This window comes from Solanum stenotomum, unplaced genomic scaffold (genome assembly GCF_019186545.1).
Source record: "Solanum stenotomum isolate F172 unplaced genomic scaffold, ASM1918654v1 scaffold35297, whole genome shotgun sequence".
Taxonomy (NCBI): domain Eukaryota; kingdom Viridiplantae; phylum Streptophyta; class Magnoliopsida; order Solanales; family Solanaceae; genus Solanum; species Solanum stenotomum.
The window spans coordinates 63,045-79,626 of record NW_026033385.1 but is presented as its reverse complement, the minus strand read 5'-3'; the positions used below and the strand labels follow the sequence as shown (position 1 = coordinate 79,626).

At 32.3% G+C, this 16,582-nt stretch overlaps 2 protein-coding genes across 2 annotated transcripts; one reads left to right on the top strand and one right to left on the bottom strand.

Annotated features, from left to right (window-relative positions):
- The first annotated feature begins 6,141 nt into the window (after positions 1–6,141).
- On the top strand, positions 6,142–10,487 carry LOC125852424 (salicylic acid-binding protein 2-like). Its single transcript, XM_049532157.1, has 3 exons — positions 6,142–6,633; positions 8,989–9,126; positions 10,071–10,487. Exons 1-3 carry the CDS (start codon positions 6,262–6,264, stop codon positions 10,353–10,355), a joined length of 795 nt encoding a protein of 264 aa, XP_049388114.1. The 5' UTR covers positions 6,142–6,261; the 3' UTR covers positions 10,356–10,487.
- A 4,141-nt stretch (positions 10,488–14,628) lies between these two features.
- LOC125852422 (dof zinc finger protein DOF3.4-like) lies at positions 14,629–15,544 on the bottom strand. The gene has a single exon (XM_049532156.1). The coding sequence runs from the start codon at positions 15,390–15,392 to the stop codon at positions 14,805–14,807; it is 588 nt and encodes a 195-aa protein (XP_049388113.1). The 5' UTR covers positions 15,393–15,544; the 3' UTR covers positions 14,629–14,804.
- Between the last annotated feature and the right edge of the window lie 1,038 nt (positions 15,545–16,582).

Genomic DNA, 16,582 nt, shown 5'->3' with positions numbered 1-16,582 from the left:
CTTGAGTTTTTAAGAAGAGAAGAATAGAAAACATAAAAAAAAAAACCGTTGTTTAAAAGTGTGAAGAAACCCCTCCATTCATAGTTAACAAATAGTAGTATGAGCATATTGATATTGTTTCTTATCATAAAAGTCATAACCCTTCTAAAAGGTTACAACTCATAGGAAAAGTCACAACTCTTCGGAAAAGTCATAACCATTCAATGAGAAATGTTGTCTTCTTTTAATATAATATAAAATATAAAAGCTATACTAAATTTGGTGTTTTAAGAAGAAGAAGAACAATGAAAATCTTTTTAAAATGTAGTTTAAAAGTTTGAGGAAACCCCTCTTTTTATTGTCAACAAAGGGTAGTGTATGAAAGAATGCATTCTGCCTTATAAAAAATGAGTCACAACCCTTTAGAAAATTCATAACCCTTCAAAAAGGTCAAAACTCATCGGAAAAGTCATAACTCTTTGGAAAAGCCACAACCCTTCGAAAAAGTCACAACCGTGTAAAAATTCACAACCCTTCAAAAAGGTCACAACTCATCAAAAAAGTTATAAGTCTTTGGAAATGTCACAACACTTCAATGTGAAAAAGTGACTATTTTTAGTATAATATAGTATAATATAAATATAATATAATATAATATAATATAATATAATATAAAATATATAACATATACTAAATTTGGTTTTTAAGTTTGGGGTTTTATAATAATTTATCAATTAAGCTAGGTATAGATAAAAGAGAAATATATAGATTTGTCTAATTTTCATTTGATACGAAATTTTAAAAAATAAAGAAGAATTTTAATCTTAGGATATTTAGAATATATAAAAATGTCTTTTAACTTTATGTTCTTAAAGATGGTTCCCCCACCCCCAAGAAAAAAGAACATTCTATATTATACTTAATAAAAATAAAAGGCCAACATATCAATTTAAAACGGAGGAGTACCTATTAAATCTAGTTTGGACTCTTCAAACATGTTTTTGATCAAATCATTTTTCTTCAACAATTTGAGTCATTGCATTGCTTAACACCAAGTTGTAATTTGTGCAACAGAAAATCATTCAACTTTTTGTCAAGTACAAGTTGCTGCAAAAGATATTTATACTATGAAAATGAGTACCTATTAATTACCTACATAGTGTTCTCGTTTGAAGTTGAGTATTTCTATTCTCCTTGTTGAATCAACTTTTGTAGATCTATCTAGTTTACCCACAATAAAAACTATAATTGCATAAGTGAAGAACTCTCACAATCTTCCTTGTTTTAAGAAGAAAAATAGAAAACATACAAAATTTGTAGTTTAAAAGTGTAAGGAAATCTCTCTATTTATAGACAACAAAAGATAGTATGAGAATGTGCTTATCATGCCATATCAGATAAATTACAAATCTTCAGAAAAATCACAACTTTTTGGACATGTCATAACTCATCGAAAAAGTCACAATCCTTCGAAAAAGTTATTTGCATCAATGTGAAAAGGTGTCAGCTTATAATATAATATAGAATAAATAAATAAATATAATATAATATAAAATATAGAATAATAAATTGGGTGTTTTAAGTTGAGGATATTATAGTAATTTAACATTCAAGTTAGGGAGTTCATGCTTTTAAGGTAGTATAGATGTGTAATTATTAGCTTTTGCATGACACTTTATTATATATATGATCCATCTTTGTGTCCTTGTGGCTCAAAGAAAAAAAAAAGCTAACCACAAGGCAAAAAAATGGAGGTTATGAAGAAACACTTTATTTTGGTACATGGTGCATGCCATGGAAGTTGGTGTTGGTACAAGCTAAAGCCATTGTTAGAGGCTGCTGGGTAGTAAATTTGCCAAATGAATGGTCCAAATGTTACATAAGTTGCAAGACATAAAGATAGAATAATGGGTGAAATGGAGAATTGATGGTTCCATCACTTTCTTCCACAATTGATGAGTGTAAAGAGGCACAAATGTAATGTCCACCAATAGACATAAGATGATACATAATGTGACATATAATATATTTTTATTAATATTAAAATGTCACACCAACAATTTCTCTAATATATTATTATGTACACATGTTATTTTCTTCTTCGCTTTAATTCAAATTCATAATTATTAGCTTCCGCATAATACTTTATTATTTCGATTAAACAAAATTTGCATGTGATATTGATATAAAAAAGTGAACGAATGAATAAATCACGATAACACCATCATAATTTAGATAAACATAATTAAAGCATTATATTAGAATTCTCCTTGATGAGCTTTCATTTATTGAAATAATATCCATAATAGATTCATCTAAAATATTATGACAAATATTATTAAATATATACTCCCTTTATTTCAATGGTCAAATATTTGAGTTTCCAGATTAGGTGGATATAATCACCCGTGACTACCAAATCACTATATCCATAATAGATTCATCTTTGTGTCCTTGTGGTTTAAAGAAAAGAAAAAAACACAAGGCCAAAAAATGGAGGTTATGAAGAAACACTTTGTTTTGGTACNTTAGCATCGTCATTGGTGAGACCAACCTCTCTGTTTATGGAAGATCTATCAAAGGTGAAGTATTTCACTGACGAAGGGTATGGATCAGTGAAGAAAGTTTATATAATCTGCACTGAGGATAAAGTATCACCAAAAGAATTCCAGCAATGGCAAATTGACAACAATGGAACCGTCATCGAAGCAAAGGAGATCAAAGGTGCTGATCATATGGCAATGCTATGTATGCCCAAACAACTTTGTGACACTCTCTTGGAGATTGCCCATAAATACAATTGATCCATATCTACATCTTCTACTCTTTTGAATAATTAGTTGTTGTTGCTTTCAACTTGAAAAAACATATGATTGTGCTGTTTTTTATGTATTGAAGAATGTGTGATGAGATAATTGAACTGTGTCAATTCACGATTTCCTTTTACAACTTTTTCTGTGTTATGTCCACTCATTGTTGCTTTATCTAACATGACTTGTGAAGTATAAAAAGATGAGAGCAGTTAAAATTTACTCAAAAGATTAGAAAACCCAGAGCACAATGCTAAAAGGTGTTTGATATTTGCTCTGTTTTACCTGCATAACTATAGTTGATAATAAGAGGAAATTAGAAAGTATAAAATTATTTGTTCACAATCTAAAATGGAAATTGAACAAGATAAAAAAAATAAAAAATAAAAATTGAATAAGTTATTGGTATGATTGTAGAACTCATAATTCTATTTAACGTGTGTTTTTCTTGTTCCAAAGAAAAATCGTGTGTTTTAGTACTCCTTTTTGGATTGAGAAGAAATCTCTATAAGTAGGGTTTCTTCCATCCTAGAAATAAGGGTTCTATATGATACTTGTCCAACCAAGTATTGAGAAAGTTGGGGTGTGAACTTGGAATCACTATAGAAGATCGCAAAATTGGAGTCTAATTTGCTTGAAGATATATTCAGGGGTGGACCCCCGTGGGTTCCAGGGGATTCATCCGAACCCCCTCGGCAAAACATTACATTGTATATATAAGGTAAATTTTCTGCATTTATGTAAATATATTAATTTTGAACCCCCTTATGAACCATAAGTAAGTTGTAGCGTAGTGGTAGATCTCCTTTAAATTAACCCCTCAAGTCCCAGGTTTGAATCACATTGCGAACATTTTCTTTTTTTAGCTTCTCTTCATTTAGTTTTAGGATCAAGCTTTCACTTTTTTTTAAGTTTCTCTTCATTTAGCTTCAGGACCAATCTTTCACGTTTTTTGCTTCTTCTTTTTTAACAAAAAAATGTGCTAAAAGAGTAGATTTAAACTCAAAAAAATTCAAACGTGCTTAAAGGTCTCTTGTAACGGAACTAACTTTTTGTACCTATAAACTAGATACTATTACTTTTTGAAATTGTGTTTTGTTGACTTATTAACACGTTTATACTTCTATTTTTCGAACCCCTGTATGAAAATCCTAGATCCACCACTGGATATATTTGCTCACGCTTGAAGAGGTATTTCTCGACTTAACAATAGTCAACATCAACAATAAACTCAGTGAAATCTCATAAAATGGATTCTGGAGAGGATAGAATATACGCAAACCTTAACGCACTATCTATGCGAGGTAGAAAGACTGTTTTCGAAAGACTCTTGGCTCAAGGAAATAAAAACAATAATTAGAAGAAAAATATGACAGCTAACATATATACAAGAAACAAGGTGCCGTCACCTAAACAATATAAACCACATGTGATAATACCACACTGCCCACCAAACCACTATATAACCTATCTTAGAGTTCACCTGACTTAAAAGACTAAACCAAAGGAAAAGTTTCACAAAGGCCCGAAAATGGAACCTATCAAGAAACAAGGAAGACACTTTGTTTTGGTACATGGTGCATGCCATGGAGGTTGGTATTGGTACAAGCTAAAGCCCCTGCTAGAGGTTGCAGGCCACAAGGTAACAACTCTAGACTTGGCAGCCTCTGGGATTGATTTGAGAAAAATAGAGGAACTTCACACATTTCATGATTACACTTTGCCATTGATGGAATTGATGGAATCTCTTCCACAAGAGGANTAATCTGCACTGAGGATAAAGTATCACCAAAAGAATTCCAGCAATGGCAAATTGACAACAATGGAACCGTCATCGAAGCAAAGGAGATCAAAGGTGCTGATCATATGGCAATGCTATGTATGCCCAAACAACTTTGTGACACTCTCTTGGAGATTGCCCATAAATACAATTGATCCATATCTACATCTTCTACTCTTTTGAATAATTAGTTGTTGTTGCTTTCAACTTGAAAAAACATATGATTGTGCTGTTTTTTATGTATTGAAGAATGTGTGATGAGATAATTGAACTGTGTCAATTCACGATTTCCTTTTACAACTTTTTCTGTGTTATGTCCACTCATTGTTGCTTTATCTAACATGACTTGTGAAGTATAAAAAGATGAGAGCAGTTAAAATTTACTCAAAAGATTAGAAAACCCAGAGCACAATGCTAAAAGGTGTTTGATATTTGCTCTGTTTTACCTGCATAACTATAGTTGATAATAAGAGGAAATTAGAAAGTATAAAATTATTTGTTCACAATCTAAAATGGAAATTGAACAAGATAAAAAAAATAAAAAATAAAAATTGAATAAGTTATTGGTATGATTGTAGAACTCATAATTCTATTTAACGTGTGTTTTTCTTGTTCCAAAGAAAAATCGTGTGTTTTAGTACTCCTTTTTGGATTGAGAAGAAATCTCTATAAGTAGGGTTTCTTCCATCCTAGAAATAAGGGTTCTATATGATACTTGTCCAACCAAGTATTGAGAAAGTTGGGGTGTGAACTTGGAATCACTATAGAAGATCGCAAAATTGGAGTCTAATTTGCTTGAAGATATATTCAGGGGTGGACCCCCGTGGGTTCCAGGGGATTCATCCGAACCCCCTCGGCAAAACATTACATTGTATATATAAGGTAAATTTTCTGCATTTATGTAAATATATTAATTTTGAACCCCCTTATGAACCATAAGTAAGTTGTAGCGTAGTGGTAGATCTCCTTTAAATTAACCCCTCAAGTCCCAGGTTTGAATCACATTGCGAACATTTTCTTTTTTTAGCTTCTCTTCATTTAGTTTTAGGATCAAGCTTTCACTTTTTTTTAAGTTTCTCTTCATTTAGCTTCAGGACCAATCTTTCACGTTTTTTGCTTCTTCTTTTTTAACAAAAAAATGTGCTAAAAGAGTAGATTTAAACTCAAAAAAATTCAAACGTGCTTAAAGGTCTCTTGTAACGGAACTAACTTTTTGTACCTATAAACTAGATACTATTACTTTTTGAAATTGTGTTTTGTTGACTTATTAACACGTTTATACTTCTATTTTTCGAACCCCTGTATGAAAATCCTAGATCCACCACTGGATATATTTGCTCACGCTTGAAGAGGTATTTCTCGACTTAACAATAGTCAACATCAACAATAAACTCAGTGAAATCTCATAAAATGGATTCTGGAGAGGATAGAATATACGCAAACCTTAACGCACTATCTATGCGAGGTAGAAAGACTGTTTTCGAAAGACTCTTGGCTCAAGGAAATAAAAACAATAATTAGAAGAAAAATATGACAGCTAACATATATACAAGAAACAAGGTGCCGTCACCTAAACAATATAAACCACATGTGATAATACCACACTGCCCACCAAACCACTATATAACCTATCTTAGAGTTCACCTGACTTAAAAGACTAAACCAAAGGAAAAGTTTCACAAAGGCCCGAAAATGGAACCTATCAAGAAACAAGGAAGACACTTTGTTTTGGTACATGGTGCATGCCATGGAGGTTGGTATTGGTACAAGCAAAAGACCCTGATAGAGGTTGCAGGCCACAAGGTAACAACTCTAGACTTGGCATCTGGGATTGATTTGAGAAAAATAGAGGAACTTCACACATTTCATGATTACACTTTGCCATTGATGGAATTGATGGAATCTCTTCCACAAGAGGAGAAAGTCATACTAGTAGGACATAGTCTTGGTGGTATGAATTTGGGACTTGTTATGGAAAAATACCAACAAAAGATCTATGTTTATGTTTTCTTGGCTGCCTTCATGCCTGATTCTATTCACATGTCGTCCTATGTCTTGGATCAGGTGAATANTATACTAGACAAATAAGAAACTTTATAAATGACATTAAATTAAATATTTAAGATATATATTATTTTTTGAAAATATATTAATTAATAAACATATTTTCTGTAACTAATATTATGAAAAAATAATTGATTTATATTTTTTCAAATTAATATATTTCAATTGAATTGATCGTAACAACTAAAAGTATGAAGTTTCTACGAATATCGTGAAATGCATGTTTGATAAAAAGAATAATATATAAATAAAATGTCATAAATTATTAAATGTTTGACAAAAATATAATTTATCAACTCTAATTAAAAAATGACGTGCAATGTAGATTCAATATTATTAAAACAAATGAAACTGAAAATATAACATAAGTTATAAATTCAAAACAAAAATTTTAACATAATACTCTTATAACAAATTTCAGCATAGCAATAAATATGATTTAGTTTTAGTTTTTCTTAATATAGAAAACGTAACTCTATAACCTTACTTAACAATAAATTCTATTTTAATTTAAAAATTAGAATATAATAAAATTATGCTAATGAGAAAATAAGCATGGCATAAAGAAATAGATAATACGAAAAAATTACATAGAATCACGTAAAGTAAGGTTGAGAATAAGAAGAAAATGAAATATAATAATATAAAATAAAAAATAACCATTTACAAATTTTTAGAATAATAAAATTAAAAAAAGAACTTAAAATAATAGAATTAAAAAAAAATAAAACAAAAAAAATATAATAGAAATAAAAAAAAGAAATTAAAAAGTAATCAGGTGGTAATTACACCATGTAATTACCAGCAATTCACAGCTTCTGCCTGTGAATTGTAGAGTGTAATTACCCCCTGCCAATTACACCAATTACCTGCTGACCAAGTAATTACATGTCCTTTCAAATAGAACAAAATAGTGTAATTACACCAATTACACCAAATTCAATTACCAGAGTGTCCTTCCAAATAGGCCCTAAATGTACTATAGACTTATTTGCACCTGCGAAATTTGTCATTAAAATATGAGGTAGAAAGCCACTCTACGGTTACATCATTATTTCTTCACGTGTGTCCCACCTACCTTTTAATATAATTTTCTAAAATACATTATTTCTCCACATTTGTCGAATTGTGGCTCTCGCTTTTTTTTTTAGTGGGGTAGGGGGAGGTTAATGATATTTTTGTGTTATATATGGATTTGCTAATCTTAAGTTGTACCACCTACTTTTAAATTTTCTAAAATACCCCTAAGAATTCATTGCAACATATTAATAAAAGAGAATCTTTCGGTCTTCTGGCAAATAATTAAACTTCACTTTTATTATTTGGTGTCCGATTTTTCATCGTCTGTGATATGTCCCTCTCCATTGTTTCTACGATCTTCTTCTCCATGATCACTCACCCCTGGTCCCTCATCTTCCCGTGGAGGAGTCAGAAATTTTATTAAAGTGTCTAATAATAATGGTGTGTGACTATCAAAATAAAACAAAAAAAATATTATGCTAATTGGGGTTCAAACTCAAAACTACTTCATTCAAATAGACACCTATTATTACTACGCCAAAGGCATAACTTTTGTTAAGGGTGTCTAACTTTAAATATATATCATTTAAATGTAAAATTTGACATTTATACACAACGTTATTTTTCTGATGAAAAGTGTCCAATTAGATACTTTGGGATAGCTATAGCTACGCCCCTGACCCCCCACCCCCCGTTCTTATATAATATAGCAAACAATTCCTATGTGTTTTCGTATTTTCACAGTAGCAGTTTTTGGAAATGACTGATTTTGAAGTCCAATATCTGAGCATCTTCAATTCAGGCAGAGACGAATCTAAAATTTAAATTTGAGTCTGACAAGTTAAAGTTTTTTCATAAAATTAAATTAAATGTGTATATCAGAGCTAGCAATAGTTGATGATATAACAAAATATTTTTAAAAAATAAATAAATTTAATATTATTAATTTTGAATTCATCTGCTGAGCTTCAATTTTTTTTCTATCTCAATGTTTCACTGCCTTATGTTTTTCTCAGGGTAATTCAATTTTGAAAAAAATATCCATATAGTTTCTCTACTTTTAATCATTCACCGTAGAGCTCTGAAAAAATATCCATATATTTTTTCTAGTTTTAATCATCCATTTCTTTCGAATTTTCTTTAGCTTTTTTTTTTCGATTGTAATAATTTTGATAAATGATAAACCGTAAATAATAGGTGAATTTAAAATATGTGATCTTGATATGATGAAGTTAGATGTGATTAATCTGTTAGTTAGAAAATAAAACAACGCATTATTTATGTTGGTTGTGAATGATTGTTTCACAAACCCAAATTTATTGTGATTTTGTGAAGTATTTTGAGAGGATGCCAACAATAAATTGGTTGGACACCCAATTTGTATCATATGGTTCCTCTGAAGAGCCTCTGCCATCCATATTTTTTGGGCCCAAGTTCTTGGCTTACAATCTTTATCAATTATGCTCTCCTGAGGTAAGCTTTATTTAAGCTCGTTGGAATATTTTATTTAGACATTCGAACTAAGTTTTGTTCTAATTTAATATCTTAATTCTTAATAAAGTATTCTGTTTAGTTATTTACAGTATAAATTTTGGGGGAAAAAATTGTTTGTGTTCTTATTCGTCTATTAAATGGTTAAGTTAACCATACAATATGTTTATCTCCTTTAATTACATGCATCAACCTCAAGTAAAAAAAATAATCAGAGGTTTTATGACTTATTAAGGTGAATACGTATAATTAAAAAGGAGATGACATATTTTATGTGATTAAACTTAACTACCTAATACATGAATTTAAAAGTTTTTTTCGAAATTTGAATAGAAAGTGTCCAATTGGAATATGACTTAATTCGAGTGTCTAAATGAAATATCCTGACAAGTCTAAGGAGTTGATTATGTATTATGTTTTTATAATACACATACTATATGAGTAATCACACATTTGAAATTATTTTATGCAAATTTAATATACAAACACTAATTTCAAATCTAGAGTAATATTTTGAATGATAATGTGGTACTGTAGGGCGGATCTATTAAGGGGTGTGGGGGTGCCACGCCACCCCTGAACTTCGATGGAAACTCTATATATACATAGGTATATATATATAATATTTATATTTATATAAAGTGTGCCACCTAGAGAACAAAATTGGCTTGTGGTGCCACGGTAGGAGGCCAACTTTAGAAGGTTGATGTTGCGGGTTCGAATCCCATTTGTATCTATTTTTTTTAGAAAGACGTTTTTTTAAGAAAAAGGAAATTGCTGCACACGTTCTTTTAAGAAAAATTAGAGAACTAAAATTAATTTATATCGAAAAGACGAATAATTTAATCAAATATAAAATTAATTTAATCGATAAGTCTATTTGGCATCCACGGACTCTAAATCCTGGATCCGCCACTGTGTGGTAGGATCTTGCATTGGCATCATCATTGGGGAGAGCAAGCTCTCTATTCCTAGAAGATTTGTCAAAGACAAAGTATTTCACAGATGAAGGATATGGATCAGTGAAGAAAGTTTATATGGTATGCACAGAGGATAAACTCATACCAAAAGAGTTTCAAAAATGGCAAATTGACAACATTACTAGCATCATAGAAACAAAGGAGATTAAAGGTGCTGATCATATGGCAATGCTAAGTATGCCCAAACAACTCTGTGACACTCTCTTGGAGATTGCCCATAAATACAATTGATCCATCTCAACATCTTCTACTCTTTTGAATAATTAGTTGTTGTTGCTTTCAACTTGAAAAATAATTACTAGATGGGTTCTTGATTGTGTTGTTTCTCTATATATTAAGTGTGTTTAAACATAATTGAATTATTTGATTTGAGTAATGTGAGATCAATATTAAAGAATAAAAGTTACTACTCATTTGCTTGATTTTGCTTCAAGTTATTGGTCCGATCTTTGTATCAACGAAACAGATATTGAAAATTACCTATCCATCCACGCGCTAGCAGTTAGTGACTTATCTATGTGATTCGTTACGCTGTAAATTATTAACTACATATTTGGTGAATGGTGAGGAAGTGGTTAGCTGTAACACCCCAGAAAAAAATTTCGAACTAAGACTCGAATCATTCTTCGTAGTGAGTGAGATTTTTGCAAGAAATTAAAATTTCTCAAGTGTTAAGGTCACTAGATGTAGCACCTTGAGTTTCAAAAAGAATTAAATTGGAAATAGCAAAATCTGAAATTTTGCAAGTTAAGCTAAGTATGAGTTTTGGGTCGATTTCAAACGACCATAACTTCTAGCTCAAGATGAGTTAGGTTTGATACCAGATACCGTAGGTAATATCTTTGAATTATCTTTCCAACGCCACCGAGTTTGCTCAGTTTCGAGTTCGTATGAAGGAGATATGTCCATTCGAAGTTGGGTTGTCTAGATAAGGAAAGTCAAAACCGATTTTAGAGGGGTATTTTGGTCTTTTCCTTTACTCAATCAGATTTAATTCGTTTTTAGTAATATTTTAGGGGTCTAATCTGAATAGGTTCAGTTTTATAATCCTAGTTTACGCCTAGGGTTTTAGTTGAGAGTTCAAGAAGAGAGAAGAAGAGAAAAGAGAAGGGATCGAAGCGTTCGTCGAAATTCTTGAGAGTTATTGCGGATTGTCGCCATGGGTTTGATCCCTAAGAGGTATGTAAGCTTCCATAGTGTTGGGTTTGTTCACCCACACGTCAAACATATTATTTTCAGCGAAGTTTCATTCTCAAAAGTTAAAGGATTTGAGTTCCTGATAGGTGCTCTTGAAGTTCATTCTAAATCTTGATTTGTTGGGATTTTGATGATTTCTTGAGATGAAAGTGATTGTTTTGAGTGGATTAGTGTGTACTTAGGTTGGGTAATTGAATCTAAGGAAAACTTGAGAAAAGAAATCGATTAAAAGCGATTTAAGGTCAGAAAACGAGAGGAAAAGTTCGTCAGTTTTGCCTGGGACAATGATGGCATGACGCGCCCCCGTTGTGCCAGGAAAGCTGGGGCGACGCACCAGCAGTGCACCAAAAACGAGCCCCAGTAAATTGGGGCCTGGCGCAACGCGCTAGGGATGCGCCTGGATCGGCGTTTTTCACCAATTTTTCGTCGTTTAGCCTATTTAAGTTATTCTAAAGTGTCCTAACACCTTCCATTGATTCTATACTCTAAATGACTTCTAAACACCTAGAAATCATCCATGAACATGAATCATAACCTTGAATTCATAATTCATAATTCATAATTCAAATTCAAGGTAGAGTTGAGAGTTAAGTTTTGAGAATTCCTTCGAACATTCTAACAAAGTTCCTTTGAGTCTTTTTGAGGAGTCTTCCACAAATTTAAATAACTTGTTTCAAGACTCGAGTAACTGAGCATGAGAGTGAGGAGAATATATTTATGAGTCTATTTTGTCATCATGAGATCTTTCATATCATGAACCATAACTCTTATATTCATAATTTACATTCAAGAGAGAGTTAAAAGTAGAGTTCAAGAAAGCCTTTGAGTTCAATTGTGAATCCTTTGAGATCAACTATCAATTTGAACTATGTTTTGAGGAAGTAAGTCAGAGAATAAGAAGAGTCGTATACATGAGTTTGATATAGTTATGTAGACCATCGAGTCGAGTTGTTTCATGCCCATACTTTCGCATGAACTTCGTAAGTTGAGCATTTTTCAGAAAAGTGGTATCTTCAAGTTCTAAGCCTTTAAGTGTTGAGTTCCTAATCCCTTTTGGGAAGTATCTTTGAGTCCTTGAGTTGAGTAGTTCATGTTCATAAATTCCACATGAACCCTCTGAGTTGAGCATTCTTGAAATGATTAGTATCATTGAAGTTCTTGAGTTCTAAGTATTGAGTTCTATCTATGGTTATTGAAAACTTTGCATTGGGTTGAGTCATTCACGTCCATAAATCGACATGAACCATATTTTAAGAAGTCTTTTACAAACGTTTTAACCTTGTTTTAAGACTTAAGTTTTGAGTTAAGCAAAGAGTAAAGAGTAAAGAGTTGAAGTTCATTTCTTCAAAAGTATATGGGGATTAAGTATTCCCAAAGAGATTTAAAAATGTTTTCACATTTAAATAAAAACGGAAACTGAGATTCCAAAGAGCTTTCGGACTAGTTTTCAAAAAAGAGTAATCGCTTTCTAAATGAAGCAAGAGAAGAAACTGAGATTTTCAAGATAGCTTTTGAGCTAAGTTCTTTTTTAGCACTAATCTCAAATCACAGAAAGAAGTATGTTTTAAAAACATAAAGAGTTAGTATATTTTGTGAATAGTATTGAGCACCGATATGTGGGAGAGTTCAGATAACTCACAGCCCCTATAAACCATGTAGCCATAATGAGTAGAAAAGGGTCATACTTTTTAGATGAATCTTTTTCGCATAGACTAGTGGATCCACTTAGTAGTTCAGGTCCTATACATTTGGCCTGGTATAGGATGCGCTGGCAGCGTGAGGAAGATCGTTGTATCATCACAATAGCTCTTATGTGATGGTTGTCGGTTAAAGAAACTCCTACAAAAGTTATTGTATTCTTATATACACAGTTAATTGTATTTTTACATACATGTCAGAGTTATGTTGTATCCTTGCATACACACAGAGTTGACAACATGTTTTTAAACAGTTTGTTTCTTTATATTACACTTGTTTTAAACTGCTTTATATTGAAATAAGTTTAGTTAAGTAACAGGAGTTGAGTATTACGAGTTGAGTACCCTAAGTTGAGTATCTTGAGTTGATCTGTGCTTCATTGAGTCGAGTATCATAGCTTTGAAGTTGAGTATCTAATCTCTGAGTTGAGTATCTTATCCTTGAGTACTTCTGAGTTGAGTAAGTTGAGCAGTTTTGAGTATCCTTGAGTATTCCTTGAGTTGAGTAAGTTTGAGAAGAGGTAAGTATGTTCCTTTTTATCAAAGTTCAAGCTTATGTTTATGTTTTAGAATTCCTCTTACATGCTCGTACATTCCACGTACTGAGCCATTTGGCCTGCATCTTCTCATGATGCAGACACAGGTATTCAGGATCATCAGCAGGAGTTTCGTTGATACATCCGAGAGTTCAAATTAGCTATGGTGAGCCTCCTTGCTTCCGGAGGATTTCATTTACCTTTCAGTTATATCAGTTGTTAGGATGTCGTGGGTCTTGTCCCGACTTCCATTTTTATCAGTTAGAGGCTTCATAGATAGTCAGTATAGTTGAGAAGTCTGTATTATTTATTTATTTTATTAAATGTTTTAAAGACTTCAGTTGCCTATTTTATGGTGAGTTGAATATATTATTTTTATTCAGAGTTTTCTTTTGAGTTAAAACTTTGTATTTGAGTTATTGAATTTATTCAGTTTTTAAGCTTTGTATGATTGAATCAGTTTTCCGCTTGTAGTCAGCCAGGATGAGGGTTCGCTTGGGGACCGGACCAACAATGGTCTTCGAGTGCCGGCCACGTCCAGGGTGTAGACTCGGGTCATGACATTAGCTATGCATTTTCTTGTATCAATCTCCTGTGCAAGACCGTGAAATCTTAGTACGTAGCTATTCCAGGATAATTAATCCAAAGCGGAATAAGTTATTCCAGAATAGCTAATTCCAGGATAATTAATCCTGGAATAACTTGCTACCAACCAAATGATTATAGATTGCCAGCATTAAGAGAAATAATGAGAAGTATGTACAACTAGCAACAATATATTACATACACAGTTGTGCTTATCGACTACATGATCTTAGATAGGAGGTTATGAATTAGCATTGTTTTACTTATATTTCCATTCTAATAGTCGTGGTATTTGTCCTATAGTTTCTCTTGTCCTCTTTTGTCACTTATACATCGATTATCACACTATTTTATTGTAATTACTGTTCCTTTTTTTCACGATGCTTTATCATGTTTTCCATAATATTTTATCATAATTTCTTCAATTTCGATTATTTCTGTTTTTTATTCTCTTTGATATATTTTAAAAACTTCAAGCAGATAATTACTGTCATTTGCAAATCCTTGATGACAAGATATACCAACATTTAAAACCTACTTTGCCTAATTAATTAAGTTACAAAAACAATTAGTAGTGCTCTGTTACATAAAACTAACGCATACTCAAATCATTTTCATGCATAACAATGCCAATTCAATGGCAATATATATATCTGGAAAATTACTTAATTAAAATAATCTCCGCCGGAGAACTGCCACATCCCGGCTCCGCCACCATTGTTATAATTCCGACCATACGGATCCGGAGCTCCGGGAAACGGCCAAACGGCACCTCTTCCAATACCAAACCCCATATCCTCAATTCCACCCAGCGCTAAAACCCCAGGCCCATGAGAACTCAACAACGACGTGAAATTATTGATAGGCTTCACATCGGTACCAAAAAGTAATTGATTGGCTGCAGGAAGAGGAAGCACAAACGGAGAATTACCGGGTACTACGTGAGGAGAAACGGAAGCAATGGTGGAGGAAAAGGGGGTATTGGTGTAAATACGGGAGCGTTTGGCATTTTTGCGGCTACCTCCACCAATGGGGATGTCACGTAAAGTGCCCCCTTGGGTCCAGTAACGGCGGCAAGACTTGCAGAAATGGCGGGGCTGAGACAAATTATAGTTGTTGTAGTAGCAGAACTTTGTGTTGATAGAGTCACAGCGTGGGCAAGGAAGCTGATGATCAGGTTCTTGTGCTGGTGATGCTTGCACACCACCTGTTTGTTGTTTGGTCACTAATTTTTCACTTGCTTCCAAAGTCATTTTTGCAGAACAATTAAGTTAGAGCTAGTAGAATTGTGGGCCTAATGGGAAACAATGAAATTAATGGCATTTTATTTATAGAGAGGAGAATGATAATGTGAAACAGAGTCTCAGTGTGTTCTGTTCTGAAGCTTACGTGCAGCTTTTGCAGGGATATTTGCCACGAGATAGTATGAATTTTTATCTCCATTTTAAAATGAATGATCTAGTTTTATTTGGTATGAAATTTAAGAAAATAAAATACTTTCTTAAACATGCCATGAGGGAAGATAAAATTAAAATGTTATCAAAAAAAGAAAAAAAAATCATTTTTTTTAAACAAAAGAAAAGTAGGTCATTCTTTTTTAAACGGAGAGAGCATATTTAGACAAACTGGAAAAATGCAGTGACTTTATTTGGGTCGGCTTCAAAATGGGGGCTATTGTTAGTCTATCTCACTGCTTGCCTTGTGTTTTTCTTGCTACCACTCCTTTCGTTTTGTCATTTTCTTGTCATGACATTGTGATTCCTTGTGTCCCTCATCTTTCTTTTGGTCTAAAGTGATGATCACTTTTTTTTTTTCCTTTTCAATTAGGTTAATAGGTTCTGAATTGGATATTTTTAGCTTCCTGAAATATACCATATCTGTGATAAAACTATTTTAACTTGTACCATATTTAATGAAAAAAGATGAGACTAGGGGAATCTTAGTGATGTCTGAGACACGATGGTTAACTATCTGAATTTTCACTTTATAATTTATTTACTAGTCTATTTAAAAGAGAATGACCTTTGTTTTTGTAACACTTTAATTTCAATTTTCTATGGAACATTTTTAATGATACAAGATTAAATGACATTCTTATACACTAACTTTGACCACAATGCAAGATTAAAAAGTCTTCCTTATTTTCTTAAATTATGTTAATTTTTTTTAACGGAGGGAGTATGTTATTTTGAAAAAGTCTTTAGCTTTTCAATGATAAGGAAGAAGGATGAACGATACTCCTCTGTTGTTGCCGAAGGTTTGTATGTTGTAACCTCAGTATCTATGATCAACAAATATTGTAAAGGGATGTTAAGTACTCTTTTATTTTTAATTAGAGATTTTGAGTTCGAGCTCTTGAATTTAGTCGGCTCAATGTGGATATCAAACACCAAGTGAGAAACCAAAAAATAAATAAAAAAATCAACGCCTATGTCGATTTGTC